The sequence below is a fragment of the Sorex fumeus genome, unplaced genomic scaffold (genome assembly GCF_029834395.1).
Source record: "Sorex fumeus unplaced genomic scaffold, SorFum_2.1 ptg000047l, whole genome shotgun sequence".
NCBI classification, from domain to species: Eukaryota; Metazoa; Chordata; class Mammalia; order Eulipotyphla; family Soricidae; genus Sorex; species Sorex fumeus.
The window spans coordinates 42086156-42104285 of NW_026606104.1; the positions used below are offsets into that span (position 1 = coordinate 42086156).

The 18130-nt window shown below is 51.2% G+C and overlaps 1 protein-coding gene across 1 annotated transcript in view; it reads left to right on the top strand.

Annotated features, from left to right (window-relative positions):
* MAN1C1 (mannosidase alpha class 1C member 1) overlaps positions 1-6547 on the top strand; it is a 157435-nt gene extending 150888 nt beyond the window's left edge. The window contains exons 10-12 of the mRNA XM_056123278.1: positions 3396-3568; positions 4551-4666; positions 5752-6547. Coding sequence (XP_055979253.1) covers positions 3396-3568; positions 4551-4666; positions 5752-5878 — 416 coding nt within the window. The 3' untranslated portion in view covers positions 5879-6547. The remainder of the gene's footprint in view (positions 1-3395; positions 3569-4550; positions 4667-5751) is intronic.
* Positions 6548-18130: the final 11583 nt, after the last annotated feature.

Genomic DNA, 18130 nt, shown 5'->3' on the forward strand with positions numbered 1-18130 from the left:
AGGACCGCCACCTGGCATGCTCTACAGAGCAGGCGAACACTAGAGTCTGAAGTTACAGAGAAGCTTGAGCCTAGCCCCTGACTCAGGGGAAACTGAGTCAGCCCAGAGTAGAGACGTGACTTAGCTCAAGTCACGTTACGCTTAAGTATTTATGCAGGGCTATCACCCAGGTCTCCAGACACACAGCATCACCTGGTGGAGGCCTCTCCACATAGTACCTCTCGGAAAACAGTCCCTGTTCCCCAGTCTCCCAGCCTCAAATTGTAATCCCCATGTTGGTTGGAGGGGAGGACCCAGGATTTGTGACAAAAATTACCAGTTCTGGCCAGGGAGACAACTTAAAGGACAGGGTGCATGGTTTGCAGGCTGGAGATCAGAATTTCTTTCCCGGTACTGCATGTCCCCTGAGCACCACTGGAGGTGACCCCAAGCAGAGAGCGAGGAGTAGCCACTAAGTGCCACTGAATACGATCCAAAAATGAAACAAAACAGGCAAAACTTGCCGGCTCAAGTGTGACTGCCCACACCAGCTGGGTGGCCTCTGTTTTCTTATCTGTTTAATAGCAACAATAATCGGGTCTCCAGGGTGGGGTGGAGCCTCCACAGGAAGCACTTTTTCACCCGAGTACAGCCGAGCTCATTTGGCTGTATTTGTATACTTAAAAAATATAGACTTTATTTTGGTCTTGGGGACACAGCCAGTGCCAAGTTGTTTGTCGGTGGCCTCCGGAAACGTGTCTGCGACCCCTCCCGTGGAATCCAGATCTCTTGGAGCTGCTGGCAGGAAGCAGCAATTTTCAATGGGTCCTTAAAGCCTGTCTTCAGTTCCCTTCAAAGAGTTCCCTCTGCCAGGGCCATAAACAAAACAGGAAATCTCAGGAATCATAAAAAGCTCCCTACTTGTCTGGGACAATCAAACCAGCCCATAAAGGACAGCTTCACAGAGCACGCTGCCGCGGCCAGCCAGCCGCTCCACAGACGGCCGCAGCGCCTGCCCTTGCTGTCCCCTGTTTGCCGCTTGGCCAAATGACCGTGCTCTTGGCCGTGAGCCTGCCCCATCAGAGAGGATCAGACGGGCCAGAGTCTAGCCCAGCACTTCTTAAACTTGTTCCACTCGTGACCCCTTTTCACCTGAGAATCCTGGGCTTGTTGGGGGAAACACCCGGCAGTGCTCAGGGGCTGCTCTTGGCTCTGTGCTCGAGAGACCATATGCGGTACTGGGATTCAGACCAGTGTTGCAGCCGCAACCACATGCCAGGCCGACCCCTTCATCTTTGTACTGTAGCTCCAGTCCCTCACTCTAGCCCAGAGAGACAGTTCGAAGGACAGAAGCACATGCTGGAGCCCTGAGTTTGTTCTGAGCATGACCGCGAACAAACCCTGAGCACTAGTTGTGGCCCCAAAACCAAAATAAAGTCTATATTTTTAAGTATACGAATCTAACATTTACTGATAAAGAAAATGTATTTTAAAATACTTTTTTAAAAATTTAGACCACACTCAGTTATAGTCAGGACTTACTCCTGGCTCTGTGCTCAGGAATCACTCCTGGCAGTGCCGGGGTGATTAAACCAAGGTCAGCCATTTGCAAGGTAAGAGCCTTACCCACTATATTATCTCTCCAGCCCTTAATACAAATTTTCAATATTTTTATGACCCTTGCATTCAGTTAAATTACCCCATATGGGGTCATAGCTCATTGTTAAAGAAGCTAGGCACTAGCTAATTCCTCCCCCAAGAGAATATTGGAGAATAAAGAGTTGTGCCGAGGTCTGGCTCCCGGGGTCAGAGAAAGGGCTCAAAGGGCCGAGCATATGTTTTGCCTGCAAGAAGTTCAGGTTCCATCCCCAGCACTGTGTGGTCCCTTGAGCACTACCAGAAATTATCCCAAAACCTTGAGCCAGGTGTAGCCCCTGAGTATCACTGAGTATGGATCCCCACCACCACTGCCGCCGTCAGAAGACTCTCCAAAACCTCCTGAAAATAGATTCTCATGGGGGATGCAAGGGGCACCCCTTAAGACAGCACCTGAGTGGGGCTGGAGTGATAGCACGGCGGGTAGGGTGTTTGCCTTGCATGAGGCCGACCCGGGTTCGAATCCCAGCATCCCATATGGTCCCCTGAACATCGCCAGGATTAATTCCTGAGTGCAGAGCCAGGACTAACCCCTGAGCATCGTGTGACCCAAAAAGCAAAAAAAAAAAAAAAAAAAAGACAGCACCTGAGCTCTCACAAGGTGTGCAGGCATCAGGGAAGGAAGAGCTGGCCCTTGGGCCAGAGCCATACTGCATTCAGTGGGGAGGGCACTCACCTTGCACACGACCAACCCAGGTTCAATCCCTAGCACCCCTTATGGTCCCCCAAGCCTGCCAGGAGTGATCCCTGAGCACAGTCAGCATGACCGCCCCAGCCACCTTCACCCACCAAAACAAAACCAGAACTGACATACCTACAAGTAAGAGTGTAGAGAATCAGAACCAGGAGGGGAAAAGGCATCAGGCAGATCCCAGGTCGCATCCCAGCTCAGCCACAACTTGCTGTGTTAATTTGGACACATACTTAGCCTCTCTGATCCTGTTTTTCACATGTGTGTGAGGGACCGTCACATCTACCTTTAGTGGGAAAGTGATAATTTATTATGAAGCTTTCAGCACAACTCTGAAAATTGTAAATGGTAGCAGCTGTGGTAGTTGTAGCTGTGGTCATGGAGAAAACTCAGTGGGCCGGGCACATGCTTTGCATGCGGAAGGCCAAGGTTGGATCCCCAGTGCTGCCCGATCTCCCCGGGCCCCCCTGCATGCGGCCCATAAAACTAAACTAAGCAGGAATGGTAGAAACTGGCCCACGTCAGCAGCCAAGCCCAGGCCTGTGCTCTCTGCCTGAGACACGCCTCCCAAGCTCGTCCCCCCACCCCCTCCTTCCCCGCTGTCTCTTCAGCAAACTTGGTTCTGAGCAGGGGCTCGGTGGAGAAGGGCATCGCTACATCTGGCACCATAGGACCTGATGAGTCCCGCAGGCCAGAGCTGCTTCTGCTGTGTTTCACCCGCTCTTTCCCAAAGGTGTTCCCAAACCCTTTCTTCCCTGAGTTCCTGGTGCTTTATCTTGCACGAATGTCTCCAAAGAAACAGGGAGGAAATAGCACCAGAACCTCTCTCCCGACACTGCTGGGTAGTTCACCTAGATGCTCAGATTCTAAGCCTGACAAATTTCCAAGGCCTCACTCAGGGTCTTGCTTTGGCCAGCCTAGGCCAAGAGAGAAGCTGCTGTCGCCAGCACAGCCTTGGGCAATGAGGTCCCACACTTGCCACCCCTACCTAGGGCACCCAGGCCATGGGACTCTGCAAAGCTGGAAGCAGACAGCCTGACCCAAGCCCTCTGGTTGGTCCTTCCCGCAGATACCAAACTCGGACCCGAGGCTTTCTGGTTTAACTCCGGCAGGGAGGCGGTGGCCACGCAGCTGAGCGAGAGTTACTACATCCTGCGACCAGAGGTGGTGGAGAGCTACATGTACCTGTGGCGGCAGACCCACGACCCCATCTACCGGGAGTGGGGCTGGGAGGTGGTGATGGTGAGTTCAGTGTTCACAGCCCCTCTGGCACTCGGCAGCAAGGGTGCAAAGGGTCAAGGTTGTGAGTCCAGAGCCAGGAAGTCAGGTTGCAAAAATATAGCCTGGGACCTTGTGAAAAAGTGTCTGAGTCTCCACAGCCCACAAGGCCTGGGCCCTGGGGTGCCAAGCTTAGAGAGCTGGTGGCATGGGGGCAACAGAGAGACCCCCAGGAACAAGTTATCACTGCCTTCTTTCCCCAAAGCCCACCTTCAGCCTTGTCATCTTAAACCACTGCTGCCAGGCCGTGGCTCCCCTTCCTGCTCTTCCCTGAGCAGCCCTGCCCCATACAGCCCCCCAGAACCTCTGGGCTCTGCTCACCCACACCTTCCTCCCCCATCTACCTAATGGGAAATCTCATGACCCTCTGTGGGGTTAGCACCAAAGGCAAGTGTGGAGATTCTAGAAAGTCCCTGGATGGGTGCTAAATCTTCTGGATCCCGCTGCTCACCAGAGCATCCCCCTTGGGCTCGGTCTGCTCAGAGTCACCTGGCATGCTGACCAAAGCACCCAGATTTTCTGAGGACCTTGCTTCTTAGCCTGTGAAGGCCAGTGTGAGGGTTCTGGTCCACTCTCAGATGCCCAGTAACTCAGGATGACATTTAGATACAAAAGGCCGATAGCCTGGGACCCAGGGCTGTGCCTCTGCAGGGAGTCCTAAGGTGTGCCAAGGCCCATCCCTAGTGCCTGCCCACAGGCAACTTTAGCCCCTACCTCTGTCCACACTGCTGAGCGGCCATCACATCAGCCTTGTCCCTGAAAGGCACCACAAAGCCTTCCCAGGCTAGGGTCTGCTGGGCCAATTCTTGGTGGTGGGCTCAGGGACCCCAGCGACAGGGCAGCTGAAAGCCTCATTCTGCTCCCACACATGCCTGCCAATGGGCTGGAAAGATCCTTAGCCCAAAGGCGCCTCTGGGGCTCACACCTGCCACCTTCCTCCTTTCAGGCCTTGGAGAAGCACTGTAGGACGGACGCTGGCTTCTCAGGCATCCAGGACGTGTACAGCAGCATTCCCAACCACGACAACAAGCAGCAGACCTTCTTCCTGGCAGAGACGCTAAAGTGAGGGGGGCTGAGTCCCAGGGGCACCGCGGGCCCGGCTGGGGAGAGTCCTGGGGGCCAGGCAGCAGCCTTCCCAAACCAACCCTGGGATCTGCCCCAACCGGGGGCACGTTGGGGGGGATGCAGGAGGGATCAGAGGCTTGATACCGGAGGTTGGGGGCCACTCGGGCTGAGCCTTGGCCCAGGCTGGTCTCTGCCATCCAAGGAGAAACCAGTTCCCATCTACGCCACAGTGTCAGCCTGGGGCAATGAACAATCTTTGTACCCTGGAAGGGACACAGAGTTGTCGGTGTTAGCACTAGTCACGCCATTGACTTCCCCTCTGGTGTCTAAAGCCACCTGCTCCCTGCTTGTCTTAGGGTACACGCTGGCCACCCCACTTCTTGGCTGTTCTGGAAGCAGCCCCTGTGGCCTTTAACCCTTGAGGATGAGCTGGAAGGCTCCCACTGCCCCTTAAAGAGAGCCTGTGGCTTAGGAAGCTGGAGCTCTGGGCTCCGACTCTTCATTTTAGTGCCCCAAATCTTCTTGGATGTAGTCTTCCGGGAGCACTTCAGGAGCAGAAAAGAGTTTGGATGCTTATAGTCCTCAGCAGAGCCTGACAAGCTACCCGTGGCGTATTTGATATGCCAAAAATAGTAACAATAACAGGTCTCATTTCCCTGACCCTGAAAGAGCCTCCAATACGGCAGTGTTGGGAAAGATGAGTAAGGAGAGGCTCCCGAAATCTCAGGGCTGGGGCAAATGGAGACGTTACTGGTGCCCGCTCGAGTAAAATATGAACAACAGGATGACAGTGATGAGAGTGCTACAGTGATAATCCTCAGGCCACCTGCAGGAAAAGGGGATGGTGGCTCTCAGGGGTTGCAGTGCCCCAGTGTGTGTGTTTGTGTGTGTGTATGTGTGTGTGTGTGGTCACAAAGAGCTGTGGGCACAACTAGTGTGTGTCCCCAGGTGCTGCCCACTCTCCTGAGCACTACAGCTCCTGCCCCCAAGATGGGGTCTCAGAGACCCCTGAGGTCCCTCCTCGTGGACCCCATTGCCAGGTACTGACAGGCTGTGTCTTCCTCCCGCCCTTCGGGGTGCAGGTACCTCTATCTTCTGTTCTCTGAAGATGATGTGCTCTCCCTGGAGGACTGGGTGTTCAACACAGAGGCACACCCACTACCCGTGAGCCACATGGACAGTGCCAACAGGCCAGGGACCCGGCTCTGACAGGCTCCTGCTGCCCGGCCACTTCAGGATTCGGGGCTGTTCTCAAAGGGATTGGGAACGCCACCCCCTCCCAGGCAGACCCTGGGCAGATGTGTTGGACAAGCAACTTCTTTTCCTCTGTGAGGAGATAGGACTTGGAGACGCAGTGATGTCACACCAGGCCCAGACCTTCCTTTCTATGGAAAATTTCTATGAAACTCAATTGTCATTCCAGGGCCAAAGGACCGGAGGTTTGCATACGACCCTGAGTATTTGATTTTCTTCATTTTATTTTTTTGGGGAATGGGGTTTTCTTGGTTTGATTTTTGGGGGTTTTGTTGTTGTTGTTGTTGGTTTTCTTTCTTTTTTGCTTGATTTTACCTTTTCTCTGCAGTTGTATTTTATTACAAATTATAAATATAGTTTTCAGTATCATGTGCTTTCAAAATGATGTCATCATGATAAACTAAATCTTAAGGCATATACATATACAGAACCCCTGACCCATCTTCTATATTTTAAATACCTTTTACCCAACATTTACTCTGTGTTCAACTCTATCATTTACCTTATAATTTGAAAAGAAGTACCCCTTTGATTTGGGCTTACGTGTTAAGAGCTAGTGCTATTTTCATTATCGTAATGGAAAAATCTGTAAACTTACAATAAAAGAATTTATTGAATAAGAAATAGGACTGGGTTCATTACACATCAGTGACTCATGAAAAAAATCAATGCAATATTATCATCGAAATGAGTAATCAGGAACCAGAGAGATAGCTCAAAGGGCTAAAGCACATGCTTTGCATATAGAAGGCACAATTCCAGCCCCTGACACCACAAGGTCCCCAAGCATTTCTGGAGTGACACCCAAGCACCGATCAAGGAGAAGCCCCCAGAGTACCCTTAAATATGACCCCAACAGAAAGAGAAACCAGAGAGATAGTATAATGGGTCAGGCGTAGAGCTTGCATATAGCAGACCTAAATTCAATCCCAGAACCACATATGGTCCCTTGAGCCCCACCAGGATTGATCCCTGAGCACAGAGCCAGGAGTAAGCAATCTCTAAGCGTTACTGGGTGTGGACTAAAAACAAGGGAGGGAGGGAAGAAGGGAGGGAAGGAAGGAAGGAAGAAAGGAAGGAAGGCAGGCAGGCAGGCAGGAAGGGAGGGAGGGAGGGAGGGAGGGAGGGAGGAAATAGCTGATTTAAGATATAATTTAATGAATGAATCCAAATTCTATTACCTTCCCTTAAACTGGTACTAATATGTCCAGAAAGCCCTTCCAGTGGAGGAGGATATTTATGCTTAGGTCAGATCTTCAGAGCACTCAGAGAAGTGTAAGGTCACACGGCAAAGCCAAGGTGAACCCTGTACCTGCAGTTTCCTTACCACCACCCGATCCTGGTGCATCAGATCCACCCAGCAGCGGCAGCTACGTGGTAAGTACCTGCAGAAAACTGATGCCAGCAGCACCACATCTGTACTAGCTCCTCAAGGCCCTGCCCTTAGGCAGCAGAATGCATGGGGCCCCAGATCTCAGAGTAAACAGGTACCAGGTCAGACATCTGGAAGTTCCAGGAAATGCTTCTGCTAGGCAGAGCAGGGTGGAATATGAATGACCAGGTCCTGTCTTAGGGTCAAGGAGAGCCTCTCTATGCACAGGAGCTTCCAGCTGGGCCCCAGCAGGTGAGAAGCAGCCTTGGAGCAGTTCCCACAAACTCCCTCTCCCCATGACCGTCCTCTGCTTCCCTGGGCCCCACTGGGAACCAAAGGCCATGCAGCAGAGTGAGAGCGAGTCTCAGGACACTTCTGGGCAGAGTCCTTCTGCCTTCACTCCTCGCCCTACAGCTTGTTCACAGCGCTGACAAGGTGGACACAGTCATACCGAGTCCTCCTCCATGTGATCTTGGCTCTCTCCACCAACCTGAAAGCCACTGGGGTGCTGGGACCCCGATTTAAGTCCCTGCTGTGGAAACCTGAGGAGGTGGCCTCATCTCTCTGGACCACTTTATGCCATCAAACCGAAGGATGAAGCTTTACCTCTCAAAGTTGCATTAAAATAGCAGAAGGTGGGGGTGGTTTGCGGGGAGGCTGTTGGCCCGCCGGAAGTGTGTGAAGTGTTTCCTCCTTGTTCTGGAGACCCATTTGTTCAGTCCCTATTTTTTTAAAATTTTTATTAGTGAGACTCCATGAGGTACAGTTGTAGACTTATAAATTTTTGTGCTTGGGTTTCAATTATACAGTGATCAAATACCCATCCCTCCACCAGTGCCCATTTCCCACCACCACGGATCCCAGTATCACTCCCACCCCATCCCCCCCATCCCACCCTGCCTCTGTGGCAGGGTATTCCCTTTTGTTCTCTCTCTCCTTTTGGGTGCTGTGGTTTGCAAAATAGGCATTGAGTGGTAATCATGTAGGTCTATAGTCTACTTTCAGCATGCTTCTCCCATCCTGGGAGGATCCTCCCAACACACTTTATTTGGTGCTCCCTTCTCTATCTGAGCTCCCTTTTACCCTAGCATGTGTGGCTGTCCCTTTTTTTTAACCCAGCAAATCTCGTGCTCTTGACAGCAATCAACATAGTATTGCTCCAGGGGCCAGTTTGGATCCATTCAAGAGAAACACAAGAACAGGAAAACATACTGTAGAAAGGTCAAGAAATAAAAAGAAAAATCACTTTTCTGGCTTTCAGAATGAAGTTATATTTTCTTTTATTTCCTATGACTGTACAGAGTGTATTTTGCACACATGGTTATTTGTTGTTATTGACGGGAGGGGGGGCAGGGGAAGGCGGCACAACCAGCAGTGCTCAGGGTTTATTCCTGGCTCTGTACTCAGGGGTCTCTCCTGGCAGGGTTGAGGACCACCTGAGTCAGCCACTAAGAGGCAAGCACCTTGCCCACTATACTATTGCTCCTGCCCAGCGCATCTTATTTGATCATAATTTGTGTTTGCTCTTAGGTATAAGTCGTGAACCTTTCCCATTAACTACCAAGCAATACCTGGTTGCATAGTATTTCACTGTGTGATGAATTCTGCTTTCTGGCTAGACATCCCTGCTGCTATTCTGAATAACCAACAATAGAAACAAATTCTAATTTCAGAAAGAAATGTATTGAAATATTCATGAAATCCCAGGAGGGTGAGCAGCAGACCTCAAAAAAGGAGTAGGAAGAAAGTACACAATGCAAGAACGGGGGGGCCCTTCTCAGACACGAGGGGTTTTTTTCTGGTGGTTCCTGATTCTACTGGGTCTCTCTCCAAAGATCTGAGCGTGGCTGTCCTGGGGATGGAAACAGATAGGCCCACCAAGACCCCAGACAATGGCTGATAGTTCCCTGGGAAAATAAGAGGTCTGCAGTCAGAGTAAGGCCACTGGCTCTGGCCAGGCAAAAGCCGCAGAACAATGGCTGGTTTGGCTTTGAATTTTTTCAGTATCATAAAGAGAACATGAAAGTATAGTGGACCAGTCCCCATTGCACCTTGGTCTCACTCCTTTGAGCTGCTCCTGTGATAGCGCCCTGTCTCATTTCACAGTCCAACAAGGCCTCAGGCGTCCTACCCCCAGCACCACAACCACCACCACCACCACCACCACAATCACCACCGCCACCACCACTACCACAACCACCACCACCACCACCACCACAATCACCACCGCCACCACCACTACCACAACCACCACCACCACCACCACCACAATCACCACCACCACAACTACCACCACTACTACCACAACCACTACCTCCATCAGCACCACTATCACCACCACCACTTCTGCCACCACAGCTATCCTGCCATAATGCCAGCCTTTCCCCTTGCCCCCCTTGTAGAAAGTTTGGCTTTCTACATGTTCGCTGGGAACATGTTGTAAAAATGGACATTAAAAACTGTTTAATTCCAATTTTGGTAATATGGTACCAATCATGTTTAAATCAATCCTATTGATGTACAAAGTCACTGCACACCCCAGCACCAAAGTGCCCATCATGCTCCATGCTGTCCTGTGTCACCTCTGGTCAGATCTTCACCCCACCAACCCTCCCCCATTGTTTTTCAGTAAATTTTGTCATCTAAGCTTTGTCATTGTTCGGCCCTGTCTACTCCCTTGCTGTCTGTCCCGATTCCACAGTGAGTGAGATGATCTGGAGAATGGGCATTTTAAATGCGTGCTCCAGCAGGGTCCTTCCGATCGAGAAATAGCATCCCTTTGGCAATTTAACTCCATCCCGGGGATAAAAATAAGACGCAAGTTAGGCTGAGAGCAAGAGGAATTAAGGGATGAGTCATCGTTGATAAAGGAGGGCGCCTGGCAGGATCTGAGCTCTGGAACCAGCCCTAGAGAGCCCCTTCACCCCCACCCTTCTCCCCACCCCCAAGGGTCAGTGTGCTGCCCGGCTTTTTTTAAGCCTCAATGTAGCCCTCGCTGTGCTTGGAACTGCCATGGCACCTTTTCTTCCTACACGGGTCTAATGCTGGTTCCTTCCCAGAAAGCTTCGGCTGCCCCTGGCCCCAGTACTAGGGCCTGCAGAGCACTCTCATCTGGGAAGAGGTTGACACCGACCTTTTCCAAATGGCCCCTTTATATGACCCTATGTCTGTCCCCCCAGCTTTGCACACTCCTTCATATTTTTGGTGCCGGTACCCTCAAGAGCCAAATGCAATGAAAAAGACAAGCAGAAAAGAAAGTAGGATTTAAAGGCAGTGTCTCGAAGGCCTAAAATGTGGTTCTCTGCTCTGGTTCCTTAGCTTTGGGGAAGGACTCCCCCTGTGGGAAAAGGGCACCCCACAGCTCCCCTCCTGGTGCCATGTCCTGGGGAAGCTACTGTTCTGATGGGGAGACTCAGGAGCGCTGTGTTTCTGGAACTAACATAACCACACACACACACACACACACACACACACACACACACACACTCACACACAACCAGGGGGGTGCTGTTGCTATTTTGTGTGTGTCTAAAAATACCTATTTGGTTTCCTATATTTGGGACAATATTTTGATCCCACTCTGCTTGTCTCTTAAGTCTGTGCTTCTTAAACTTAAATGTGCACCTGAATCACCTGGGGAGCTTGTTAAAATGCAGGATTATGTTCACCGGGTCTAATGTGAAACAGAGATTCTGAGCATCTAACAAGGTCCCTAGAGATGCAGCAGGTCCTCGGACCGCACTTTGAATAGCAAGGCTGTGGTGAACGATGGCGCCTCTGCCTTCTGCCCTTTAGTGTCCCTGGTTTCATAATCCTGTCCAGAGTCAGGGCTCCATGCTACAGAGGCAGCTACATGCAGCACTGGACTGCACAGGGACCCACCTCCAAAAAAGGACTGTCACCCATGTCAGTGGCTCACCCTCCTCCAGAATGCTCAGGACCAAACAGGAACAGGCTCATGGCCCACTTTCAGTGATGCTGTGCAGTGGAACTCCAATCTGTGAGCAGCCAGAATGATAGAAAAGGGAGTAAGGCACTTGCCTTGGGGGCTGGAGTGATAGTCCAGTGGGGGGGAGGGGTGGCGTTTGCCTTGCATGTGGCCAACCCAGGTTTGATCCTGCATCCCATATGGTCCTCTGAACACCATCAGAAGTGATTCCTGAGTGCAGAGCCAAGAGTAACCCCTGTGCAGCACCAGGTGTGACCCAAAAAAGCCAAAGAAAAGGCACTTGCCTTACACACAGCCCACCCAAGTTTGATCCCCGGCATATGGTCCCCTGAGCCCACCAGGAATGATTCCTGAGTGCAGAGCCAGGAGTAAGCCCTGAGCACTGCTAGGTGTGACCCCCCCAAAACCAAAACAAAACAGAGCTTCGTGCTATGATTTACTCTCTCTGTGCTGTTCAACAGGATTCACATATGTGGCGAGATCTTCAGCACTTAAAATGTGGCCAGTGCAACCGAGGACCTAATTTGTTGTTTTATTTTTATTAAATGTAAACAGCCCTGTGGTAGTTGGCTGGTTAGGATAGTTTGGAATCTTGGAACTTAGAAAGTCAGTCCCCTGCCAACAATCCCCTCTCCAGCCCCTCCACCACCTGCATCATTACAAAAATAATCTTAGCACAACATATTGTTTGGGGACTCGAGGATTCCCTCGAATCTATGTGGTTATTTTTATACTCGTTCTAACCTCTCGCTGTTTTCAGCAAAAATCTCTGGTTCTTTGTTTTGTTTTTCTGCAAATGGATAGGCATTGGGTCAGGTTGGCAATAGGAGAGGCAGAGTAGACCTGTCTTCAACTCTTTTCTGTCCTTTCCCTGGGCTGTGTGACCTCAGGAAAAACCCTTAACCTCCCTGGGCCTCTGTTTCTCCATCTATGGGAAAGGAGGATGCTTTCAAAGAGAAATTAAGCTTCCCCGTGTAAGAGCTCAGCACATACCATGATGATTGTTATTGTTAATATGAGACCATTCTTTGTAAACGATAAAAAAAAAACCTGCGTAAATATGAGGCAAAACACTATTGTCAAAAATTCTTCTTTTTAAAACAAATTGCTCTGAAACTTGAAGGCAACTGCATCAACCAGGCCCAGGAGACAGACCAAGCTCTCAAAGCAATAAATCTCAACATTTTCTGCGTTTCGCACAGAGCAAGCATCTTGCCATTAGCCCTGATGCCAGAGAAATTGGGATGAAGATTTGTGAACTGTCCACAGGTTGCCAGGGGCTGCCTGGTAGTGGGGGGTGCTTAAACAGGAATGGGAATGGGGGGACTGAAGGAAGGTGCTGGGAAGGTGCCCCAGAATGACAGGGGCAGTCTGCCTTGGGGATATTGGAGCCCAACTCATCTTTCTTTTTGGTGGAGGTCCTGATGAGCCATCCTACCACTTTGGGAGGAAAGTGAGGCTGGCAAGTATTTCCGAGGAGCCAGTGGAAACCCAGTTCATCTGCTCAGAGCAAACAACTGTTCCAGTCTCTGGCAGTCCCCTCTTCAGTACCACCACGATCTCCCTATTAGTTCACAACCTTTACCTCCCCATCTCAGTCAATTCCAAGCTCATGGTACCCCTTATTCCACTCATGACATGCTCGGGACAGTTTCATTTTTCACCTGCTGTTCAAGCGTATTCATTAAAAATGTCCCTTCAGTCTCAGAGCATTTCAATTTGTATAGCCAATTATATGCCTCAGTGGAACAATGACGACTGAGATATTTCTCCCAGAAGCCTTTAGTGCTCTAGGAGGTAGTAAGACACTCACAGATTCCTGAGATTCTTTCCCTTAGAAGCCGAGCTGGACACTGCCAGGTTCTCACAGACCTCCATTCCTTACCACACGTATGTCTCTTATCTGGTCCACACAAAACCTTCCAGCACACAGGAAGTTCCCTGGTGTTGCTCCTTGACCAGATTCACTGTTCCCACCACAAACATCTCTGTCCTCATGGACTAATCATTAAATATTAAATATGAAATATTTTCATCCCACTCTCAGTCTTTGAGCTATAAAATGTCACTGAAGGGCTGGAGAGAGAATCCCAGGTTTAAGGTGCTTATCTCATATGCAGACAATCCTGACTCAATCCCCAGCACCACATGGTCCCCGAAGCACAGAGCCTGACTAATCTCCAAACATTGTGGTCCAACACCTTACTTCAAAGAAAAGAAAGAAAAAGTGGGGCCAGAAAGATGGTACAGTGGGGAGAATGCTTCCCTTGCATGTAACTGACCTGGACTTGACCCCTGGCACCTCATATGACATATGGTCCCCAGAACACTACCAGGAGTGATCCCTGAGCACAGAGCCAGGAGTAAGTTCTGTGCATCACTGGGTGTGTCCACCAAAAAAAAGCAAAAGAAAATAACCCTCCTGGGGGACTAGGGCCACCCCACACTGGACTCCCCCCTTTTCTCACCTAAGATATGCATCCTGAGAAGCCCACATCCCCAGAGCCCCTCAGGCAAAGGGGAAAGCAGGTCATCCAAACACTGTCTTTGTCTTGCTGTGGCCATAGTACAAAACTTACAAGAAGCATGGAATCAGGCGTGTTTGTCCAGCACCATCTTCCTGAGCTGTGCTGGCATGGGGAGCCCCACATGTCCAGCTCGCTTTTGTGACTTTGGAACACGGTTATCCTTATGTCTGAACGATCCCACCTCCAATCCTAAATGAGCAGCAAGGCAAGGGTGGGGGTGGGAGTAATGACAAGATTCTCCTGAACCTGGCATTCAACACCCAGTACTCACGACTCACACAAAAACTAGGCCAGCTTTGCACAGTGGCAGCATCACAGCCCATGAGGTTTATCCATGGTACAATTATTCCGCCCCTCTCGGAGAGCCCGGCAAGCTACTGAGAGTATTCGATATGCCAGACACAGTAACAACAAAGTCTCCAATGGAGACGTTACTGGGCCCGCTCGAGCAAATCGACGATCAACGGGAGGGCCTTTACCTTTACCTTTACCTTACCAATTATTGCTAATTGAAAACTTTTTCAGACATCCTGCCCTGAGTATTTAAAATATAGTAGGCAGGGGCCGGAGAGAGAGTACAGCATGTTGGGCACTTTTCTTGCACGAGACCAACCCAAGTTTGATTCCTGGCATCCCATATGGTTCTTTGAGCATCCCCAGGAGTGATTCCCATGCACAGAGCTAGAAGTAAGCCCTGAGCGCCACTAGGTATGTCCGAGACTGCCTCTCCCCCTCCCCAAAAAAAAATATTTATATATTCAGTGGGCATACTTGGCAAGTTTGACAGTTTCTACAAAGACTGGTAAAAGAAAAAAAAGGGGGGGGGACGCTGCCTTGCAAGTGGCCGACCTGGATTCAATTCCCAGCATCCCATATGGTCCCCTGAGCACCACCAGGAGTAATTCTGGAGTGCAAAGCCAGGAGTAACCCCTGTGCATCGCTGGATGTGACCCAAAAAGCGAAAAAACCAAAAACAAAACCGGGGCTAATTTTACTCCAGTGCAGTGAATCTCAGCCTGACCTCTGACCATGTATAGGGATCTTGCAGGGGACGCAGGGGGCAACAGAAAATGCTCCCACTTCCCCAGACCAATTTTGGTGCCGTGAGGCTGAGGCTCAGGTGTCATCTGAGGCCCCCAGGACTCAAGCAGGCAGCCTAGCCCCAAGGCTGGAGCCTGTGAGCCCAGAAGAGCACTGTGGCTCTGAGTAGAGCCAGGGCCTTTCCAGCACCAGGAAGCAGCCTCTCTCCCTGCCTGAACGTCTTGTGAGTCCAGCGCAAGGCTGGCAGGGCCTCTCAGACTAGTTTACTGCCTGCCTTGCCCACGCCCGGCCCCAAGGCTCCGTGGTCTGGGCCACGGCTGGGGCCTCCCCGCCAAAGGTGGCATCTGTCTCCTCTGGCCACCTCACTGGCCCCGAAGCCCTAAGTCTGCTTGGATAACTCTGAGGTTTCTAGCCTGAACACCCCCTTTTGACCTAGGGCTCTGAGATCTGGATTCCCACCCATACTGCCCCCACCTCACTTAGCACAGAGCTCCATGTACTCACTCGGGCCAGCTTTGGTGTCCCCACCTCAGGGTCTATACCCAGGTCTCTCAGAGATCACGCCCCAAACTATTGCTGTCTTTCCCCTCCAATCCCACCAGTGTTCCAGCCTCAGCCCCCATCACTTCCCCTCTCTGAGCTTGCCCACTGCACCTTTGGGAGCAGAGACCAAATGCAGCTCCTAGTTCTCCCTCCTGCCACTCTTGTACCCACCAGACTATTCTCTACCCAGAAACCAGAGCGAGCTAAAAAAAAAAAAAGCTTTATAGGGATATAATTTATGTGCCATCAGATTCATCCATTTAAAGCACAGTGACAGAATGGTGCAGCCATCATCGTGATGGGATCCTAAACCGTTTTTAGCCCACATGAAGCCTGACACCCATTCACAGAGGCTGCCCCCCTCCTCTGCTTGCTGCAGCCCGCTGCGGCCATTCATCTACTTTCTATCTCTAGATTTGTCTGTCCCGATTCTTCATATAAACTGACTCCCACCACTCAGGTCTCTGGGTCTGGCTCTTCCTTCCACTGGATGTGACTGTGTTTGGGGGTCTCTCCGTGTTGCAGTGTGGTTGTATTTTCTTGCCTTCTATGGCAAATACTGTTCAGTTAACTCAAGCATGAATAGAAATTTCTCAGTTGTCTACATTTGGACCATGAGAAAGGTCTTTTTTTTCTTTTTGGGTCACACCCGGCGATGCTCAGGGGTTACCCCTTGTTCATGCACTCAGGAACTACTCCTGGCTGTGCTCAGGGCACCATATGGGATGCTGGGGATCGAACCAGGGTCAGGCCGCGTGCAAGGCAAACGCCCTGCCCGCTGTGCTATCACTCCAGCTCCAAGAAAGGTCTTTTTAACAACCCTTCACGGAACCAGAAACAGGACTCGAAAGGCTGGGGTGTGTGCTTCGTATGTGGGAGCTCCGGGTTCCCTCCCCAGTACAGCCTGGTCCCCTGAGCACTGCTAGGAGTGAGCAGTGCATTCGAGCACCTCTGGATACAGCCCCCAAATTTAAAATCTAAAAATCAGGGACTAGAGAGAGAGCTCAATGGGCAGAGCACATGCTTTGCATGCAGAAGACCTGGGTTCATCCCCCATACCACATGGTACCCTGTGACTCTCAAAGCACAGGCCAGGAGCAGCCTCCAAGCCCCACCAGGTGTAGCTCCCAAACAAAACAAAACAAGAAGACATGCAGACAAAAGAGACTCACATGCTCCCCCCCCCCCCCTCCCACCGCTGAGCCCTGTCCTGGTTTCTGGTCATGGCAGAACGGGATATGCTACCATGGTTGCCAGGTTCGGGTGGCCTGGCCCCAGCCTGCACTGCTCTCCCCACAGCTCTCTCTGCCTTGTTGCTTGTATCCACCTCAGGGCCCTTGCATTTGTTCTTCCTGTCCCTACCCCCACTGGGAACGCCTTTGCTCCCTCTGCACAAAGCTGACAGCTGCTCTCCCTGTGGGTCTCTGTGTAAGCCTCATCTCCTAGTTAAGGTGGCCCCACCCCACCCCGACTACCCTCCTTGATACCACCTCATCTTACCCCTCCAGCTTAGCATTATCTGAAAGTATCTTCTTTTGTGTGACTATCACCTCTCTCCTCCCACTCAAGAGGAGGCGCCTTGTCCGTCTTCTGGGGCTCAGAATAGCTCCTGGCATGTGGGAGGTGCTTCGTTCCTGAGAAATCCAGAGGTCCAGGCATGTAAAATTCTGCAACGGCACCAAAAGCCTTGCTTTTCCCTTGATGCCCCCAAATGCTGGTCCCATTCCTAGTTTCCAAAGTGTAAGGGGCCGGGTGGTTGGGATGGCTCAAATCATCCCTCTCTCTCTCTCCAGGATCTCAGACAATAAAAGAAAAACGTAAAGAGCACAGCTAAGTGGCTCTCACTGCCCACTCCCTGCTCCCAGCTCGCTGTTTATTGTCCCTGCACTGCTGGAAAGAAAAAAAAAAAAGCTAATTTGATCTGTCTCCCTGGAGAACAGAGAGCCCACAGGAAAGAGGCGCTTCTCCTGCTTCTCCTGAGTTTACCAGAGAAACAGGAAACAGAGGAGGGTCGCAAGAGAGATGGGTTTGAGAGCCGAGACACTGCTAATGGCTACAACAAGGACAGGCCTATGCCCCTTCCTGGGGTGGGGGTGGGTCGGGGTGGGTGGGAGGGGGTGGCCAGCAGCTTGCAGGCTGGAGGACTGGAAACCACAGCTCAGGGCCAGAGGAGGGAAGCCCCCCCTCCTCCGTCCCATCCCACCAAGATGCATGAGACTCAGACACACACTCTCTCTCTCTCTCTCTCTCTCATTTTCTCCCTCCCTCCCTCTCTCTCTCTTTCCCCACAGCCCATTTGTTTGGGAGCCACACCCCATGGTGCTCAGGACTTTGCACTCAGGGATAACTGCTGGCAGTCTCAAGGGGTGCCAGGTATTGAACCTGGGTCAGCCGCATGCAAGGCCAACAACTCCCGACCTGCTATACTATCACTCTGGACCCAAAGTCTCTCTTTCTGAAGACCCTGCTTTGTTTCCAGGACTCTGTCCTGACTCTTTACTCCATGGTCCCAGCAAGTCCTGAATTCCTACCCCTCAGACCCTTTCCAGTGGCTCTACACAAATTCAGGGGCCCTGCCTTCACAGTCCCTGGCAGGTCCCTGGTATCTGCTGCTCACTTGACTGGTGACCTCCTGTACTAAGCACTCCTCCCCACTCCCACCTCCACACATACACAGTCCTGGAGCCCTAGTCTGGGTTGAGTTTCCTTCTTGGGTCAGGGGTCGGGGGGCAGAGTAAATCTTGTCTGGAAGAGTATTTTCTTCTATCTGGTGC